The sequence below is a fragment of the Miniopterus natalensis genome, chromosome 15 (assembly GCF_054644295.1).
Source record: "Miniopterus natalensis isolate mMinNat1 chromosome 15, mMinNat1.hap1, whole genome shotgun sequence".
NCBI classification, from domain to species: domain Eukaryota; kingdom Metazoa; phylum Chordata; class Mammalia; order Chiroptera; family Miniopteridae; genus Miniopterus; species Miniopterus natalensis.
The window spans coordinates 29,491,154-29,510,087 of record NC_142095.1 but is presented as its reverse complement, the minus strand read 5'-3'; the positions used below and the strand labels follow the sequence as shown (position 1 = coordinate 29,510,087).

At 49.8% G+C, this 18,934-nt stretch overlaps 1 protein-coding gene across 1 annotated transcript; it reads right to left on the bottom strand.

Annotated features, from left to right (window-relative positions):
• Positions 1-660: 660 nt before the first annotated feature.
• On the bottom strand, positions 661-18,787 carry TMEM43 (transmembrane protein 43). Its single transcript, XM_016209876.2, has 12 exons — positions 18,620-18,787; positions 16,154-16,303; positions 15,142-15,276; positions 14,414-14,508; positions 13,090-13,139; positions 12,741-12,810; positions 11,803-11,873; positions 10,639-10,760; positions 10,272-10,346; positions 9,608-9,709; positions 6,256-6,373; positions 661-3,403 (listed from the first exon to the last, which is right to left on the bottom strand). The coding sequence occupies exons 1-12, from the start codon at positions 18,629-18,631 to the stop codon at positions 3,201-3,203; spliced, it is 1,203 nt and encodes a 400-aa protein (XP_016065362.2). The 5' UTR covers positions 18,632-18,787; the 3' UTR covers positions 661-3,200.
• Positions 18,788-18,934: the final 147 nt, after the last annotated feature.

Sequence of the window (18,934 nt, the reverse complement as noted above, 5' to 3'; positions counted from 1 at the left end):
ATAGGTTTTGGAAAGTTATCACTCACCTGCTTCAAATCTTATAGCAAATAAAAACTATTTAAATTGCTAACTTCAGAGTGGGCAATCAGCAGCAGTCTATTACTTCAGAGGCAAAAAGAATGAAAAGTTAATGTGTCACATGTGTTTGGCATTTCCTGGGCTTTCTCCCAGTTAGTCCTCAGCAAACTGGGGAGGGGGGAGAATGGCACTGTCCCCATTTTATGAATGAGGGAACCTGAGGCTCGAAGAGTATAGATTTCCCCAACATCACACAGCCAGTCAGTGGCAGACTTGGGACTGAAATCCATGTGTGTAATAAGTTCCCAGCCTACATGTATGCCAACCCAAAACTAATGATGCCTTTTGCACTGTGTTGGACTGTGGCTCCATCCCACGTCTTCTAGCACATTCTGAAGATGGGTGAAGTGTGAGTCATTCAGTTTAAATCCATCCAAAACAACGTAGCCTTTGGTATTTAAGACTTCTAAGTGCTAGAAATATTGAGTTGCCCTTTTTTAAGAAATTGAAATCTATTTTAATCACTAAAAAAAATTAGCACTGAGTCCAAAATTCACATGGTTTGTACTGAATTTTACAGCTGAGTTCTTTGAGAAATTTCAGGAAGAATACAAAAACAAAAGGGGTAATGGCAAGATCCTATAAAAGATAGTTAGAAATTTATTTTGATTTTTCCGTCAAAAATACAAAGATAATACAAATTTCATGATGATTTTTCAAAGGCATCAAATATTTCACAATATTTTGCTCTTAACACTTAAATTTGGCAGTAACTTAAAATGTAGGAAAAATTACACACCAAATCCCAAGGATTTTGTATGTAGAGTAAAACTTCAATATAACAGACTAATTCAGGTGAGCGTATGTTGTTTAAAGCTGAAAGTCCATTATATTATAAGTAGGTTTTCTGAATGTGTACATTAAAAAATTAACATTAGTTTACCTGTTTTGCTTATGTAGATTCATCTGTGTAATTTAAGCATGTATGCAAAGTTTAATTTCACAGAAGTTTCCTATATGTATTACTGTAATTTTAAATTTATACTGAATAGGTCTAGTAAATATGTATATTTACCTGTCACCGCAAGTAGACATGCACACAGCTGGGGCATGGCTTAGTGCATGTCCGAACCTTGGCCAGCATTAAAACTGCTGCAGAAAGTTACACCGTGCAACAACAGAACCAATAAACGTGATCAATGTGGTGTGATTACATGCTAATCATTCACCGAACATCGTTTACAAGCAGTGACCCTTGAATTTAAATACATCGACTATAGTTGTAGGTATATAACATTTATGTCAGCAAAATTACTAGTGTATTTTCCAACATATGGCTTATTTGCTAAAATGTATTAAAAATAACTGAATAACAAAAAAACCTGTTATAAGAAATCTTGGTTAAAAGCATTTTTAAATTAACTGTTAATTTTCACATATCACATACGGACCGGAAATTTTGTCCATTAAATCCTAAGTCCATTAAGTTGAGGTCCGCAAAAATTGAGGGTTTACTGTAATGTTTTTTCCAAAAGCATCCTTTGAGGAGTTAGAGATGCAATGAAACTGCTTATGGTGAACATCAGTGAACTATTTCAATCCTTAAATCCAGATAAATCATCTCTGGGGCTGGCTGTCTTTACCATGAAGAATCTGTTTGTAGCACAGATATACCAGGACTATAGGAGAGATTATTAGATCACTATTTTCAAAAGTTCTGACCCCTTAATTCAACTACCACATACTTACTTGCTAAAGCAACCACTCCCAGCAAGGCAAAAGTAGTGAAGATAAAAACATATACCAAAGAATCTTAGGACATCAAGGTTACAACATACTTTATCTTTCAAAGGGTATAAGTAGTTGGGCAACTTAGGAAATATGTGGATTAAGCATCGGTAGGTTTTATTTTGGAGGAGCAAAGTAGTAGTCACTTAACAGATAAAACGAATCACAGAAGCAGCAACTGGAGGCCCGGCCACTATGTCAGAAGTACTCCAATGATGAAAGGAACAAGGCCAGACAAGCACTCAGATCTACAGCAAGCCTGAGGTCTCTAAGTCTTGATTTTGACTGGGGGTCGCCATGAAGGAGCATAGGGCAATAAAACTTCCAGCCTTTTCCTTTAATAGCTGACTAAAAACTCAAAACTTCAAGTACTGTCTGATGCCAGAGCATGAAAAGAAATGCTTTACTCTAGAGATCCCCCACCTTCTCCCAGAGGGAAGTCAAATCCTTTTGCTAACCCTGTTTCAAAGGCATCCTGAACCTTCCCAGCGCGGCCCAGAATACTGACAGCAGTAACTTTTTTTCAGCCAGGCTAAGTCACAGCTCCAATTTAACACCTTTCTGTGCTCTGAATAACTTCAACTAACAGGTTAAAAGGTGTCTCTTTCTGTAACAGTCTGAAACCTCAGTCATTCAGGAGGTTTTCTATTTTGCTTTTTAAATCATATTTCAAACAACTCTCTCAGAGTAGGAGAGTACACATGAAGTGAAGCAACAAAAACTCAGGGCCTTTGGAAATCCTAGACACTAAAAGATTCTACCAAACCATAAAACGAGCGCAAAGCCCAATGTTCAGTTTCCCTCAGGACATCTCCAGTGGGTTTTCTCTGAAGTTCCAAATCAAGTTCTATCCACAAATGGTTTATGGTGCCCCACTTTGCAGGGTATGGGCTTACTTAGTCTGGGCAATCCAGTACCGATTAGACACAGCTATAAAGGTGGCCCTTTAGTACCAAGGGCACAGCTAGTGACTGTGGCAGAGCCCTGGCATCTTCTCCAAGGAGGAGAGGCAGTAAGGGGTAAAGCAGCAGGTCTCTGAGTGTAGCCTCCTTGATGTCTGAAGACATCGGCTAAATAAAGCATGCGAACCAGCCACACACAGCCCGAGAAGGGGAGGAAACGAGTAGAACGCTTGTCATGCTGCCAGATAGGAGCTGCCTTCTGCCCATCAAAGCTGCTCACCGACAAGAAAAGGGGTGGAGAGACGTTAACAGATGAACACCAAACCCGACGTAGTGCACGCTGCCAAGTCTGGCCCCTTGAAGAGTGGAGCAGGTGCAGAATCCAAAACCAATGCAGACTCATGCTCTGATGTGGAGCAGGGTCAGAAGAGGGGGCAGGGTGATCTGGATCCTGAAGCTCAAATGGGTGTCAGGTGGGTGCCAGGGCCTGTTTCACTCCAGCTTTTTGGCTGGCACCCGTGTCCGAGCAATAATGATGGGCACCAGGGCCAGACAGGCGATGAAGAGGGCCCACAGGGGCCGGTAGAAGAGCCAGCCGGCAGCCACAGTCAGCAGAGTCAGTGAGGTGGCCACACAGAATGCAAAGGCCTTCAGGCCAATGTTGACCAGGTCTCGGAAGACAGGAAACCAGTCCACTACGGAGAAAAGAAAGGCAGTGAGGCTTCCAAGGATACCATGCTCTATGTCTCAAAATCAGCAGATGGTTCCTGTCTCTAGACGAGGAAGGACCCTTGATGCCAGGTGAGTAAGGGGAGGAGAGGGTCAGTGGTGGAAGGCAAATAACCTCCTAGTGAGGGCTGGAAGATCCAAAAGAGGAGGAGCCCTCACTCCTGAGCTGTGTGGCTGGACACACTGACTGAGCCACCTGTTGCACAGTGCTCCGAGAAGGCATGTGCAAGTGCTTTGTAAACTTTAAACTGCATGTTGAAATCAGTCTGAGGCCACTATAAAGACATTCAATTGTCCCTGGCCAGTGTGGTTCAGTGATTAGAGTGTTACCACCACCACCACTACCCAGCACTGGAGGGCAGCAGGTTCGATTTCCGGTCAAAGGCATGTACCTGAGTTGCAGCTGGATCCCCAGCCAGGCGCATGCAGGAGGCAACCAACATATCACAGCAATGTTTCTCCCTCTGCCCCCCTTCCTCCCTCCCACTCTTAAAATTCAATGGAAAAAATATCCAAGGGTGGGGATTAACAACAAAAAGACATTCGACTGTGACAGTGGCAAGTACTGTTTGCTGTACACTCACAAAGGAGGCTGGGCCGACCCTTCTGTGGGTGCCTGTTTGGGCCCCTCAGCCATTCCTGGAGGTGCTTGTTCATTTAGGCAGCAGTCATTACCAGTTATCTGTATGCTCAGCTGTGCATGGACTGAGGGAAACGAATTAGCCTCAGCTGGCCCTGCCTCCAGGATCTCGCAGGCTCCTGGCCCAATGTGAAGTCTAGGATCTAGCTAAACCCATCTGGAATTACCCTGTCCCTGGCCTGTCTGGCCTCTTCAGGATGGCATCCCATGACAGCCATCCACTAGGGGAATCTTCACTCAGTGCCCAGGAGGCCCCAGTGGTCTGGTGTCATTGGGTCTGCAGAGGAAGACTGGTGCCCTGCCTGGACTACAGGGTCCTGCAGGCCACCTCATGGATTCTCTCTGTCTACTCTCAGCACCGAATTTGGCCCTGATAAGGAGAGTTCATGTTTTTGACTATTGACCATGTGTTCAGGCACTATGTGCACCATCTCATCAAAACCTCAGGCGCACCCCCTGTAAGGACGCTATTTTGGGGTGTGTTTTTTAATCCTCACCCGAGGATATGTTTTTTATTTGAGAGAAACATTGATCAGTTGCCTCCCGTACGCAATCTGACTGGGCATCAAACCCACAACCTAGTTATGTGCCTTGACCAGGAATCGAACCTGCAACCTTTTGGTGTCTGGGACAACCGAGCTCCAGGCTAGGGCAAGGCCGGTACTATTCTTCACCTCATTTTATCCATAAGGTCACAGAGGCCCAGGGAGTTCAACGTGCCCAAAGTCCTACAGCTAGAAAGCACCAGAGCCAGGATTTAAACTCAAGACTGTGAGCCCAGAGCCTGAGCTCTAAGTCATTACTCAGAGCCTTGAAAGGACAGGGATCTTATCTGTCCTATTCATTGTGTTGTCTCCAGGGCTTACAGCAATGTCTTGCATACACCAGGCACTCAGTAAGTTCTCATGGAATAAATGCTTTTGTGTTGTAGGCTCCTGAATCACTCCACCTGCACTTTGGAACTCTCCGTGCTTTGAAGTATGTTCTGAGTCTGGAATGTCGGCACTCCGCATGTGGAGAGAATCAGAGGATCACAGGCAGGCAGAGATTCGAAGAAGGACCCCCTGAGATAGACTCTAGCCTCCTCATCTTGACGATGGGGCAACTGAGAGGGGAAATGGCCTGTCCATTTCCACAGTGGGCTTAGTGCAGAGGAAAAAGTTGGAGGGTTCTGTTCAAATGCAGATCTCTGCTGAATGGTGCCCAAGATGTGCTGGCTTTTCTGAGCACAATTCAGCTATCCAAAGAAAACCTTGGAGAAGTGTCCCTCTCCCTGCACCTAAGTTTTCCCATCTATAAAATGAGGCAGGTGGCCCTCCCAGCTCTGATGTTCTGGGATATATGCAGCCAGCGCTCCCCAAATGGAATGGGTAAGTAGGGGAGAGGTTTCTGTTGGAGCCCAGAGAAGGCTGGACAGAATCATCTGACTGGACAGGGATACACTGGGGTAAAGGCTCAGATGGAAAGCCCAAAGCCCTATCCTCCTATTGCAACAGTCTAGACCCAGCCCTTACTCAATCAGCCTGGGCGCTCAGTCCTGAACTAGGCCGGGCCACTTGGGCAATTACTGGGCTCACTGGTGCCAACCTCAAGCTATGGGAGGAGCCCAGCAAACTCTCCCTTGTGCCCCAGAATCGCTGGCTATCCCAAATCTAGCCAAAAGGGGGTGGGGAATGAAGTATAACAATCTTTTAGTGTTTCCTATTTGCCAAACATTTCATAAAACTACAAATTAGGTGTGAGATAACTGAAGCTGAGATGGGAAAGAGGATGGCCCAAGGGTCCAGAGCTCTGACATAACGGATTTCAGATCCAGCTCACTGCAAAGGCTGGCCAGCCTCATCATCACTATTCAGTTGTGGAATGCGTGTGAGCCAGTGGGCAGATGGATGAGTAGAGCCAGACCCCCAGACCACAGAGGCTAGACCAGCCTCCCAGGACTGGCATCCACCCCATCCTCACCCCCTGGAAGCATCCTGTCTCACATGCCTGCCTGCCTGCCTTTGCTCATTCATCCCAAAGCTATGGAGTGGGGACTCAGAAATGGACCAAGTGCCCAGTCCCTGCCCCAAGTTGAATATCATCAGGCCAGAAAGGCTGACATGAGGTGTGAGAAAGCATGAAGCAAGCACAGGAGGGTGGGCAAGATTCCCCCCACCCCAGTCTCTCCTCACCTACCGAGAGTATAGAGGATCCGCGTCATGAGGTTGAGGCCCATAAACATGGCCATCCAGCCAGCAGCCCGCAGGCCCCAAGTCTTCATGGAGTTGCTCTTTTGTTCTCTAAGAAACACCTCCTACAGGACAAGGTGGAGGAGTATGGTGTCATATCTCATGTCTGGGGGAGTCACCAGCCTACCCAGCTGGCAAGGCAGGTGGCTGAGGGGACCATGCCAACGCAGGAGACATTGGCCATTTCTGATAGACCAGAGGAAAATAAGAGCACATCTCCCACCCAGGTCTCAGTGCCTCCCCAACCTCGCACAGCAGAGCAAGGTAAGCGCACACATCTTTGTGGAGGTATGGGCCCTCCTCAGGTCACAGCCGACCGCCTTCAGGAGTCCTTAGCCCACCATCTCATCTGGAATAAACCTGACCCCCCCTCATACTACAGCAGTACCTTTCTGGGGTCATTTATCAACAACCATGACAATGGGGACATTTGAATGTGCCTGCAGGCACTATGGGAAATGCTCCATGTATGGTATCCAACTTAATCTTGGACACTATTCATGTTACCTGAGACATGTTTCTCCTAGTTTCCCTCCTATTCAGGCTGCTCCTTCCCAGTCTGCAGGGCCATTCTTTCCCTCTTGCTGTTCTCTAAATGCGGAAATTCTCTGGCTACTTCAGTCTACACTGTCTCCCCAGGAAATCTATATATGTCAGTGCCCCCTCTTATAGGCTGCAGCCCTGGCACCTATCTGGGCCTCACCCCTGTGGTTCCCACTGCCTATGTGACATCTCCATGTCTTGGCACATCCGACACTGACACTGGAGTTTCCACCCCAACCTGTTCTCTGTCACTTCCATCTCAGCAAATGGTACGCCCACCCACCTGCATAAGCTGAATCCTGGGTGTCAAACTTGGCTTGTTCCTCCCCCAACCATCTCCCGTCCAGGCCATCAGCAAGTCTTGTCAACACTGGGTCCACATTTCCTCAAATCCTCTCCCACCACCGTCAACCCCTCTCACCAGGACCTCTGGAGTAGCCTCCTCCCCACTGGCCTTCCTGCTTCTGCCACCGCCACCGCCTCCTCCATGCAGCAACCTGCCAAGACCCTCAGTCCCACTGGGGCACAGGTCAAGCGTCCTTCTGCCTCGGGGCCTTTACATATGCGGGTGCTCTGCTAAGAGTATGTTTGCCCACAGTTACGCCTGTCCAGCTCCTACACATGCTTCCAGTCTTGGCCCAAATGCCATTTCTTCAGGGAGCCTACCTGGTCGTTATCTATAGTAATAACAATGCTAGCTAACATTTATTGCTTATTATTTATCAGTCACTGTCCTAAGTGCTTTACAAGTATTACTTAATCCTCAGAATAACTTGATAAGGTAGGTACTTATCTCTATTTTACAGGTGAGGAAACTGAGATTCTGAGAGGATAAGTGACACACCCAGGGTCTTACCCCAAGCAGTTAACTAAGCCATAAGCTTGAGGGCAGGGATCATGTCTCTTTTCTCCCTATGTCCTTGGTGCTCAATAAACATGTTGAATGAATAATCTTCACAACCACCAAATAAGGTAGGGATAATTGCAATACTGATTTTTTTAAATTTCCATTTTACAGAGGGGGGCAACAGGTTGAGAGGATAATCTACTGGCTCAAGGTCCCTTAGCCAGCAGAAGGCAGAGTAGGGCTTGAGATGGGGCCATCTCCAGTGTTCATGCTTGTCCTCACTGCACTCTCCTGTCCCTAGGACTGAAATCTGGAGGGCCTGACTCGCAGGGTTTGGGTTTCTCAGGGCCCCAGGCTGCCTCCTTGGCTCAGGGCATTCTCTCCTTGCTTGACAGAGACCCAGACACTGTGCTAGAGGCCCAGGGTGATCAGGAAGCTCCTGCCCATCTGCACTGTCAGAGCCTTCCCTCCTGGGGAGTTATCTAAGCTATGAGGCCCACCACTCCTCTCTGGGGAGCAGCTCTGAGACCTGGGCGTCTGCCTGTAGGAGGATGGAAGCCTGGAGACAGGGCTGGAGCTCTGGGAGAGAGAAAAAGGCCTGGACAGGGATTCCTAATGTTAGAAACTCCCCAGGGGGGCTCTGAGAGCTGCTGGAGGAAAGGGTGACTCATGCTCTGCCAGGCTGGGAGGTGGCAGCTCCACCCTGAGGTAGGTAACTGGGCTCCTGGGCTCCAGCCCAACCACACCCTAGTCCTGGCTAGAGAAGGCTGGGCCCAACACCCTGGGGCTGGGGGCTAAAGTGAAAGGATGACAACTGAGGGGCTAAGCCCTGACACCTGCCCACTGCCTTCATCCTTTCAAGCCCTTCTGGAGGCAAAACCCAGCAATCCTATTCAAAGCAAGCACAAAGTGTGCAAGTGATACACTGTGTTCATCAACAATGGAAAAGCTGTATCTTTCTGTTAGAGAAGGATTTTCTGCTTAGAGAAGAGTGGCTAATTTTTGAAGCATGCAATTGAACTAATCAGTACGTCTTTGTACCTGTACTCCTTGGGACTTAAGGTGAGGCATGACCCTCCCTCTTCCTTCTACAGATGGGAACAGGGTGCTCACACTTACCTGGTCCTGGGACTCTGCAGTTCAAGTCTCTTCACTGCCCACCTCATGCTCTTCAAGTAGCACCTCCCAACAAGGGGCCCCTTGCCTGCTCAGTAGTCTTCTTCCCCTCACCCCTCTCTCTGGGCAGTGGCCCCACACGGATACTCCTGATGCCCCCAACAAGATGAACTCTGACTTGCCTGGACTACTTCCAGCACTGACCTCTTCTCCTCACTTGGCACTCAGCAGAAATGTTACTGAGAGACCACTGTCAAAGCAGATTTCCTATTATCATGCCTGTGTATCTTTTTTTTTTTTTAATATATCTTTATTGATATCAGAGAGAGGAAAGGGGAGGGAGAGAGAGAGATAGAAACATCAATGATGAGAGCGTCATTGATCAAGCCTGCAACCGGGGATGTGCCCTGACCAGGAATGGAACCCCAATCACCTGGATCCTAGGTCGATGCTCAACTGCTGAGCCACACCCAGCCGGGCCATGCCTGTGTATCTCTGAGCATCTGCCTCCTCTTGATAACACTCGGAGCAAGGTGCCCTTACTTGTTTTACCGATGAGTCACTCTCCCCTACAAGACTGGAAGCCTGTGAAGGAGTCTGTTTTGCCCACTGTTCTATCCTTAGTGCCCAGCACAGTCTGGCACACAGGGAGATGCTTACTCCTATTTCTTTTTCTTGTCTTGTTGCACTGGCTATGACCTCCAGTAGTAGGTGCTCATTTAATAACCTTATTAAAGTGGCAGGGAGGGAGACACCAGTCCCTCCATCACAGTGGTAGGCAGCAGCAACTCACCTCTGGTGAGAAGTCCCCATGGTGCAGGAGAAGCAAGGTGTCCCCAGACTTGGTGGAATATGGAACTAGCTGGTCACCTCGCTGCCGGGCAATCACAGTGACCTGGTCAGAAAATTTAGTGTTAGAGCTGAGGGGGTGATCAGCTCACCCAGTCCCAGCACACCTCTACACTGTGTGCCTACTAGGGAAGTGAGTGAGGAGACCCATGCCATCCCTGAGCCTCTCTCTCCATACATCGGCCTAGAGTACAGCCGCTCCCAGAGCTCCTGCTAAACTGCTTCACTTGAAGCTCCAGGAAGGACCCTAGGCAGAAGCAGGGGCTGGGCTGGGGGTGGGACTATACAAGACAGGGTCAGAAATTCAAGATCAAGTATTTAGAGAAAAAATTGGGGGCTAGCAGAGGAGGGGCTGCATGTGATTGGAAGAACTCTCATTAGGCATAATTATGAGATTCCCCTAGAACTACATTTCTTAACCTAGGTTCTACTGATATCCATGGATGTCTTCAGGGGACACAAAACTCTGACACTGACCAAAGGCATGCCTAACTGAACACAGATCCTAGAGGGAGGGTCCAAAGCAATATTCACAATGTTGTCCACTGCATCCATGCCCAGGGAGATTAGGAAGCCTGCCTTAGTATACCCTGGAGAAGCTACATTACCACATGAGCTGGGCCCAGGTCAGGGTCATCACTGCTCAGCCCCGCGTAGGAAAAGGAAACTCGCAGGTCCCCGACCTGAGGGGTGGAAGAAAAGTGGGGTGAGTGAGGCCAGGACCAGTCAGCCTGGGCCTGAGTCCATGGTACTGTTAAACCCCTACACTCACCCTCTTTTCCCACCTCTACAGTTTTGCCCAGGTGGCTCCATCACCTAGAATCCCCTCCCTTCCAATTTCATTTGGCCAAGTGCAGCTGTGGATTCCACTGAACCAAACCAGTCTTAAACGAGAATTTGCTGTGTGCTGTTGAGAGAGGGTACTTCAAGGGCCCTGATCTTTGCTATGTGAACTGCCCAAGCCCCTCTGTGCACCTCCGGATACTTGGGGTTTTCACTGTGGTAGAAATAGTCTCCCCGGCGAATGATGTCCACGTGCGGATCCTCCAGCTTGGACAGGCTCAATGGCTTGAAGTTGTCGACTTTGTCAATGAGACCTGAGAGAAACAGGGTGGTTAGAGACAATGGTGTGCAATTTGAAACACCCCTGATCTGCAAACCTCTCAGCTTGACATCCTTCCCACTGCACCCTCACACAGCCCTGCTGCTGCCCCCTCCTGGCTCATCCCTCTTGGGGCCTTCGAATGCACAAGTCCCACCCAGAGTGCCCTTCACCAGCTCCATCTCTTCCACAGCTGCTCCTTGCCAGCCCCACTGCAGTCTCCATCTCCTCCTGGAAGCCTTCCCTGACCCTCTCTCCATCCAGTCAGAGCAACCACAGCTCTGGGAATGGTCTTAGCTCTGTACCCATTACATCTTGGGTCTGGTTATCCATGTCCAAGGCTGGATACCATGCCACAGGGAGACCACTTGAGGCCAGGGCTGGTTGGCACAGCAGGCACAAGCTGAGCAACAGAGCAGATGGCAGACAGGCTGAGCCATGAATCCCAGGCCTCTCCTCTTTCTCCCTGGTTATTGGGGCCCTCAGCGTTTTCTCTCCCACCTACCTGGGTCAAGCTCAAGGACCGGGCCCTGGAGTTACTGTGGCCAGTGATACTGCCTTGTCCCTTGAAATTTTCTCTTTGGAATAACTTGGGGTGGGGGGGGGGTGGGAACCACCCACTACCTAGCACAGGGCTAAACGCTATATGGGGCTCAGCGGTGGAGCCCTCAGGGAAAGGTTTGTCTCTACTACTGGCTCAAGGGCTGCTTGAGGAAGGGCTCTCAGCTTTGGTCAGAACCAGCACCAGCACCACAGCAGTGCCTGGCAAGTCATTCTCTGGAACAATCTAGGTGTCAGAGGAACCTGCCCAGGGTGGGGGTGTTCTACACAAGTCCCCACCACCTAAAGATTTGCCTCCCCCGACCCCCAACCCAAAACATGATCCTTGGGAAGGTGCTGGTTGATCCCATGCCCAGGGTAGTGGAGTCCTTTTAACCACCTAAGGGCTGAGCACTGGAGGCACCAGTTCCTGGGAGGTGGCTAAATGGAAGCACAGAGCCTCTGGGTTGGCTCACCTGAAGGCGCCAGAGACTTACCTGCTGAGAGGAAAAACCTGCCAATTTGGACAAAGGGAGCTGTTGCCGTGAATGACTCCACGGCCATTGCACTGTGGAAGAGAGAGAGCTGTCAGTGAAGCAGGACACCAGGTGGGAGTTATCTGTGTTCCTCTGGGTCATGCTCAGCAGGGGCCCTACCTAGGGGGCTCCTGCAAGTCCAGACCAGCCCAGGCACTGCACACATCTTGTCTTTACCAGCAACTCCAGCCCCTGGATGTTCAAGCCCTCCTTCCCCGGGTGGCGTATCCTCATTCTGTCTCCTGTTCCCAGAGCTTCATACCCTCTTGCCTAGACCCCTACCAGCCTGTTCCTTCCCACCCCATCAGATGAACCTTCCATGGACTTCACACCCTCACTGACCCTTCCCAGCCCCAGGTAGTATCTAAGCCCACTGTGCACATTCAAGGCTCTCCTGGCAGCCCTCCCCTCACTCCAGGCGTGCTCCAGCATTAGGCCTGTTCCACCCCCATGTTCCTGAGCTAACCTCTGTTTGCCAAACACTTATAAAAGCCCAGATCAAACGCCACTGTCTCCTGAAAGCCCTTCCTGATTGTCCTCCCATCCCCATGGCTAACTGTTAACAAATGCTTCCCTGGTACTATACATGCAAACCCCTTTAGTACTCAGTCCAGGCCTCATATTCATGACTTATTCGAGGGTAGTTTGTATGAGGTCATGGAAGTTGGGTCTTGCCTCTGTGTTCCTGGTACCCAGCACAGGAGCTGCCCCACCCAGCATCCAGACTTGTGCCAGGGAGGGGGCTGTCATCACAGACCACAGTGTGGTCCACATGTCCAACACTTTAATCAACTCATGAGATAAAAGTAACTCAACCATTACTCAGATGAGGAAGCTGAGGCTGGAGACATGCCAGTGGCAGCCAACGCTGCACTTGGGCCTGGGGACACAGCCCTCACCTAGGGTTTTTGTGGCCAATCTCTCGGTCGAAGTTTCTGCTGTTGACGATTTCCGACCTCCATTCAGTGTCTGTTGTGAGAAGAGGGAACAACTCAGCGACCATGGTAGGAGTGGTCACATGTCTAAGGCCCACTGACCCCTTGTCCTCTTATCCAATCCTGTAACCATCCCAGCACTGAAAGAGCAGCTCCTGGAGTCTCGCTGGATAGATGGGAGAGCAGGGCTCTGAGGATTGACATCCAGGAATCTCGACACCTGGTTCCATGCCCTTCCCCACTGCAGGGATATGCCCAGAATCTGCCCACAGGCCTGGGGTGTGGCCCTTTAGAACAGGGGGCCTATACTCACTGTAGGAGTACTTCCTCTCTGTTTTCACCTGCCCGTCCTCGGTATACTCCCTGTGGGGAAAGCACAGCAGTCCCAGAGTTAGCCCATCACTCCTCAGGCATTCCCATCTCTAAGCATCTCCAGCTGGAAGCAACGTGGGGCTACCTGGTCAAACTGCCCAAATGGAAAGGACCTTATCTGCACCAGCCCAGAGGCAGGCTGCTCACTCCCTGACAGATATCCCGCTCCGACCCTTGAAGGGCCTGACCGGAGAAAATTGCTTTCTCATCCGGAGCTGAAATGTGCCTCTGCCTAGCTCACACCAAGGGTCACAGCTCTGCCCTCTAGGCTCAGAGATCTGGTTACACCCTCTGCTCCAGGACAGCCGCATGGAGACCCTCTACAGGTGCCCTTCTCCACGCTGAGCTTGACCTGCCCTGGCTCCCCCAGCCACCTCTCCACCCCTCAACTCATATCCATGTGGCTCAGGTGAGGCTGACCACACCCCTAGCTCCAGGTGACTCCCACCCTGGCCAATGAGTCCCTCCCCTAAGACTTCTGTTAAAAGTAACAGTATGTTGCCCTGCCAGGTGGCTCAGCAGTTCAGCATCGACCTATGATCCAGGAGATTGAAGCTGGATTCCCAGTCAGGGCACATGCCAGGGTTGCAGGCTCAATCCCCAGTTGGAGGCGTGCAGGAAGCAGCCGATCAATGACTCTCTCATCATTGATGTTTCTCTCTCTCTCTCTCCCTTCTTCTCTCTGAAATCAATAGACATACTAAAAAATAATAATAAAATAAAAAATAGAAAGGTTGCAGGTTTGATTCCCAGTCAGGGCACATACTTAGGTTTCAGGTTCAATCCCTGGTCAGGGTGAGCATGGGAGTCAACCAATCGATGTTTCTCTCTCACTCCCCCCCTCTCTAAAATCAATAAAAACATATCCTCAGGTAAGGATTAAAAATAAGAATTTTTTAAAAAACTGACAGGATGTGAGTCAGGAGGCCACTTCTGTTCCCTCATGGGAGAGAAGATGGAATTAACACATGGGAAAAAATGGTTTGTGGCCTGGAAATAGTAATTCCTTAAGCTCGAGCATCTGTGGAACTCCCTAGATAAGGGAGCTAATCAATACACCTTTCTTTGGGCCACTTTGCACTAGACTTCTGCCACCTCCAAACAAAAGATCATTCACTAGTAACTTCGGGATAATTTGACATTTCTCTGATAGGAAGATTTTATACTTTAAATTTCAGAAGTGTCAGAATGAAAGCCACCTGCATTTTATCTTAACATCTGCACCTCCTCTAACCCCAGCTGATTTTCACTCTCTGGTACCTCACCTGGACTCCTCGGTTTCTACCCACTGGTACATCTCCACGTGCCGCCGCAGCTTCACAGCCGGAATATGGACCCCATAGTTTGGATCAGACAAGAGCTTCAAAAAAAAATCAAACAAATCAAACATAAATAAATAAAAAACAAAACTCACACCAGCCCAGAATACCTGCCTCAGGGGAAGCTGGACTGGAAAAGAAACAGACAGAAGAAAGGAACAGAACGGAGAACTTTATGGCTGCTTCATGTGGGAGAACCGAGTGAGGATGCCTGTCCCAAGTTCTAAACACCCAATGTCTGTGACATTTGCCTCACAGTGCAGGCTCAGGCTGCATGGGCCAATTGCATGGTGCTGGCAACACCGTATTTGGTGTTCAAACAGGAAAGATTCAATAACCAGAGTACCTTTGTAGCCTTGCACATGCTAATCATAATCATTAAAGGGCCTATTTGTAAAACTCATGCCGTGTGCCAGGCACTGTGCAGAACATTAGCTACCCACCAAATCTTTAAAACTGGGCCCCCCAATTTGTTATAATTTTTCTCCCCATTTTAGAGATGAAGATGTTGAGACTAAGAAGTGATGCGTCCACACAGCTGCTGAATGGTGGGGTCAGTAATCACACCCATCTATGTCCATCTCCTAGGTCCATGTTTTCAAAATCTTCAACCAAACAATATCTAGTGATATGCCCCAAGCCTCTAGCGAGTCAGCAACCATTGCCAAATGTACCTTGGAAGTCCGCAGGGCCCCAATGATGTGCACCAGCCTCCCCTCGTTCTCCGGAGCCACACTGTGGATGCTGTCGGGGGACACCACGAGTGAGAGCCCCTCAGCCAGGGAGCTTGCCGTCTTCAAAGCGCGGCCCTGTGACCAAAGGGGAGTGAGGATTTCAACAACTCAGGCATAGCCTAATACAGTGTCTCAGGGCAGCATGGGCCTCAGAGAGCACTGAGACTGATCTTTCCATTTTGCAGTTGGAAAACTAAGGTCTAACAAGTGGCAGTGTTGGGAGCAGAACCCAGAATTCCTGCTTTCCCAGGCAGACCTCTTCCCACCACTCCACTGCACCCATACTGGAGCTAGCTGCTGTTTTGTCTGCCCTGTACCCCTTCCCCATTTTCCTCTCCCTTCTCCTCCCCTCCCCTACTCTCAGTCCATGGGATTTACATGGGCCAAGCTGTACTTCAGTCCAAATCACGTGACTCAGGCCTGGCCAATCAGAACACGTGTTCACTGGCCACAGGGAATGGTTCAGAGAGAGGACTCAGACCCAAGCCAGGACACACAGATCTCCCTGCAACTTTTGCTAAAATCATTTAGAAGGAAATGGTTCCTTTGTTCTCTGGGGTTGCTAAGCTGATTGGATGTAACCCTGGAATTCCTTTGCCACCACAAAGGAAGAGCCTGCCAAAGAAAACCCACAACAGAGAAACACAGGCAAGAGATGGATACATGCAGATTCCTGGTGACCCAGCATGAATGCCTGATCCAACCATGCCTAAAGCTGGTGCTACTCCCAGGATTTCAGGTGTGTTAACCTATCCACTCCCTTCCCACTTATTTCAGTTGGGATGGGGGTTCGGGGGGGGGGTTCACAACACAAAGAATTCTGATGAATTCAACATCTCACTATTGTAAAATCTAGGCCCTTATTACTAAATCCAGCCTCTGGACTCACAGCCTTTGCTCCCTGACGCTACAGGGACCCTCACTCTGCACAGTGGGACCCTGAATATTTTACCTCATTGGTAAAAATTAAGTAGAAGGAGAGCAGGAAGGTCATGAGCCCCACAAACATCCCACCCGAGGTCTCGCTCAGCCGCTCCAGGAAGCCCGGCTGGGACTCATTCGTAATTTTCACATGTTCTCTTCTATTACTCGTATTAGAATACTGAAGGGAAAAAAAGAATAAAAATTAGGTTTTTAAAATAAATTAAATTTCATTATTTATACTCAGTTTTCATTTTAATTATATATGGTAAAAATACACAGATATTAAGTGTACAGTTTGATGGGTTTTGACAAATGCATACCCCATTTGGCCAACATCCTAAACAAGATACAGAACATGTCTATCACCCCAGAAAGTTTCTTTGTGCCCCTTTCTGGACAATACTCCCCTCTCTCCACCTCCCAGAATTAACAACTATTTGTTGCTAGGGTGGGTAGTGACATGACAGCCCCAGTCCACACCACATTCTGAACCAAATTCCCTATAAACAGGAGGGAGACTTGTCAGTTCATTCCTCATCACCCACACTTACAACTCCCCTAGCCTGAGGAACACCTTCCTGAGCCTTTCTTCCTTTCCTTCAAAGCCATCTTGATGTTGGCTACATAATATGTGTTGAATACCTATATGTATCCTCAGTGACACATACCTTCCCAGTCCCAGCACTCTGGGCTCAAAAATAACGAGAGGTGGAAACAGAGGTCAACACATAGGCCCTTAAAATTACTTGCTGTGAAACCCTGGATAAGTTACTCTACCTCTCTGCTCCTGTTTACTCACTTATAAAATAGTAAACAGAACCTATGGTTACAGGACAGTGGTTACATTGATTAAGAAATCTTGTCACCTCCCTGCTCCACCCCCAAGGGCTTGGTGGCTCCTCCTTTAAACACACATGAGGCTACTAGATGAATCAACAGACTTGGCAATAGAGGATACCCAAATTCATCTACATTCCTTCGCAAAGGTCAAGTCCCAACATACCTAAGATGGTCTCTGCCCACCAGGATGGACCATCCATGCTAGACTGAAGAATTTTTTCATGTATTAAGTACCTACTGTTGAAAGCACAATTTCTCTTAAGCCAGAAACTGTTGAAAGCACAACCTCCCTTAAACTTCCCAGTAACCCATCCCACTAGAGATTAGGGCCACACAACTACAGAGAAAAGGAAAGTGGATTTGCCCTCAGGTCTGCCTGACTCCAAAGCCTGCCATTTTCAGCACCTTCCCCTGACATAACCTGCCAAGCTGGCTCTGAGACCTGGGCAAGTGCCTTCGTCTGCTGGGGAAATTCCCCATCTGTAAAATACAGTGGTGGTGGTGGTGGTCTGGGGGCAGACAGGAGTCCGCCTTTGGGGGCAAGCCAGTCTCCTGACTGCCCTCTCCTGGAAGGCCTGGGTCTCATGGACCACCTCTGAGGCTCTTCTAGGTGCAGCATTCAAGGCTTCTAGGACTCAGAGACAACTCTAACCTGGGGCAGAGAGTGCTAGGGCTGTGGGTGACACAAACCCTGCCTCTCAGAGGGTGTGGGAGGTAGAAAGGACCCTTAGAGACAGGGAAGGGATTTGGAAAGAGTGTGTAACAGGCCAGGAGAGAGTGGGTAAGACGCTCCACCAAAGCAGGAGGGACGGGGGAAGGGAGTGCCTGGGGCTGGCAGGGTTCCCCAGCTGGCTCCAGAAACACTTTCGCAGAGGAAGGGAGTGGTGAGTCACTAGCTTCTCCCATATACAGCACCCTGGTGGAGCGGGCCGCTCGGCCTGTTGAATGAATGCTGGGCTTAAGTAGAAAGGTTCCTGAGAAGGGCGGGCCGCAGTGAGAAAAGGCCAGCATCCTTTCGAAAGGAATCAGCTTCGGTCAGGACCTCTCCAACCAATTCCACGCTGGGAGGACGAGGGGCCCAGGAGTAGGGAAATGCCCCTTACTGTCACCCTCACTCCTCCGTTCCCAACAAGGCCCGCGCCCTTTGCAGCATCGCAGCCTCGGCTCGCACACTCCGCTAGGGCGGGGAGCTCACTGCCCGCGCCGACAGCCCGTCTGCCCCTTGCTGGACAGCTCCGCCCGGGCGTACCGGCTCCCCCGCCCTTCCCGAGCACTGGCCCCTCTCGGAGGTTTCGTCCAGCTCCGCAAATTTGACAAGGGCCTAGGCGGTAACTGCGATGAAGGGGGAGGTGCCGCGCACAAGATCATCCCAAAGTCCCGAGCAACACCTCCTGAGTGTCCCTCCCCACAAATGCGCCACCCTAGGATGAGGTGGACCGAAGAAGACGGACAAAGGGGTCTGGAGTCTGCAGAGGCTCCGAGAAATGAACACACGGCTTCGCGGCGGAAGGCACAGGCTCGGCAGGCAGAGGGGGCTGCGGGCCGGCCGCACAGACAAGGGTCAGGCGGACAAGCAAAATGGACCCGCGGGCGAAAGGAGGCCCCGTGACTTTGGGAAGTATGGGTGTGGCCCGGCGGACCAGGAGACACTCACATTCGCAGCCATGGTGGGACCCGGCTCGCCACCCCGTCTCGCTCAGCTCAGGCAGGAAAGCGGTCTGCAGCCGGAGTGCGGAGTGCAGTGCCTCTTATCTGCCTAAGACAAGTTGCGAAAACCCGCCAAGCCCAGAACCGGAGGGGAAGTGCTACAATATTACCGCCCCACGGTCTCCGGCTTTTTGCTCATGCGCGCCGCAAGGTCTTTTGGAAAATGTAGTGCGGGGTCAGATGCTTTCTCCACGAAGTTGCAAAATGCGCTGTATGTCATTATGCGCCTGCGCATCGCAAAGACTTTCTGGGAAGTGTAGTT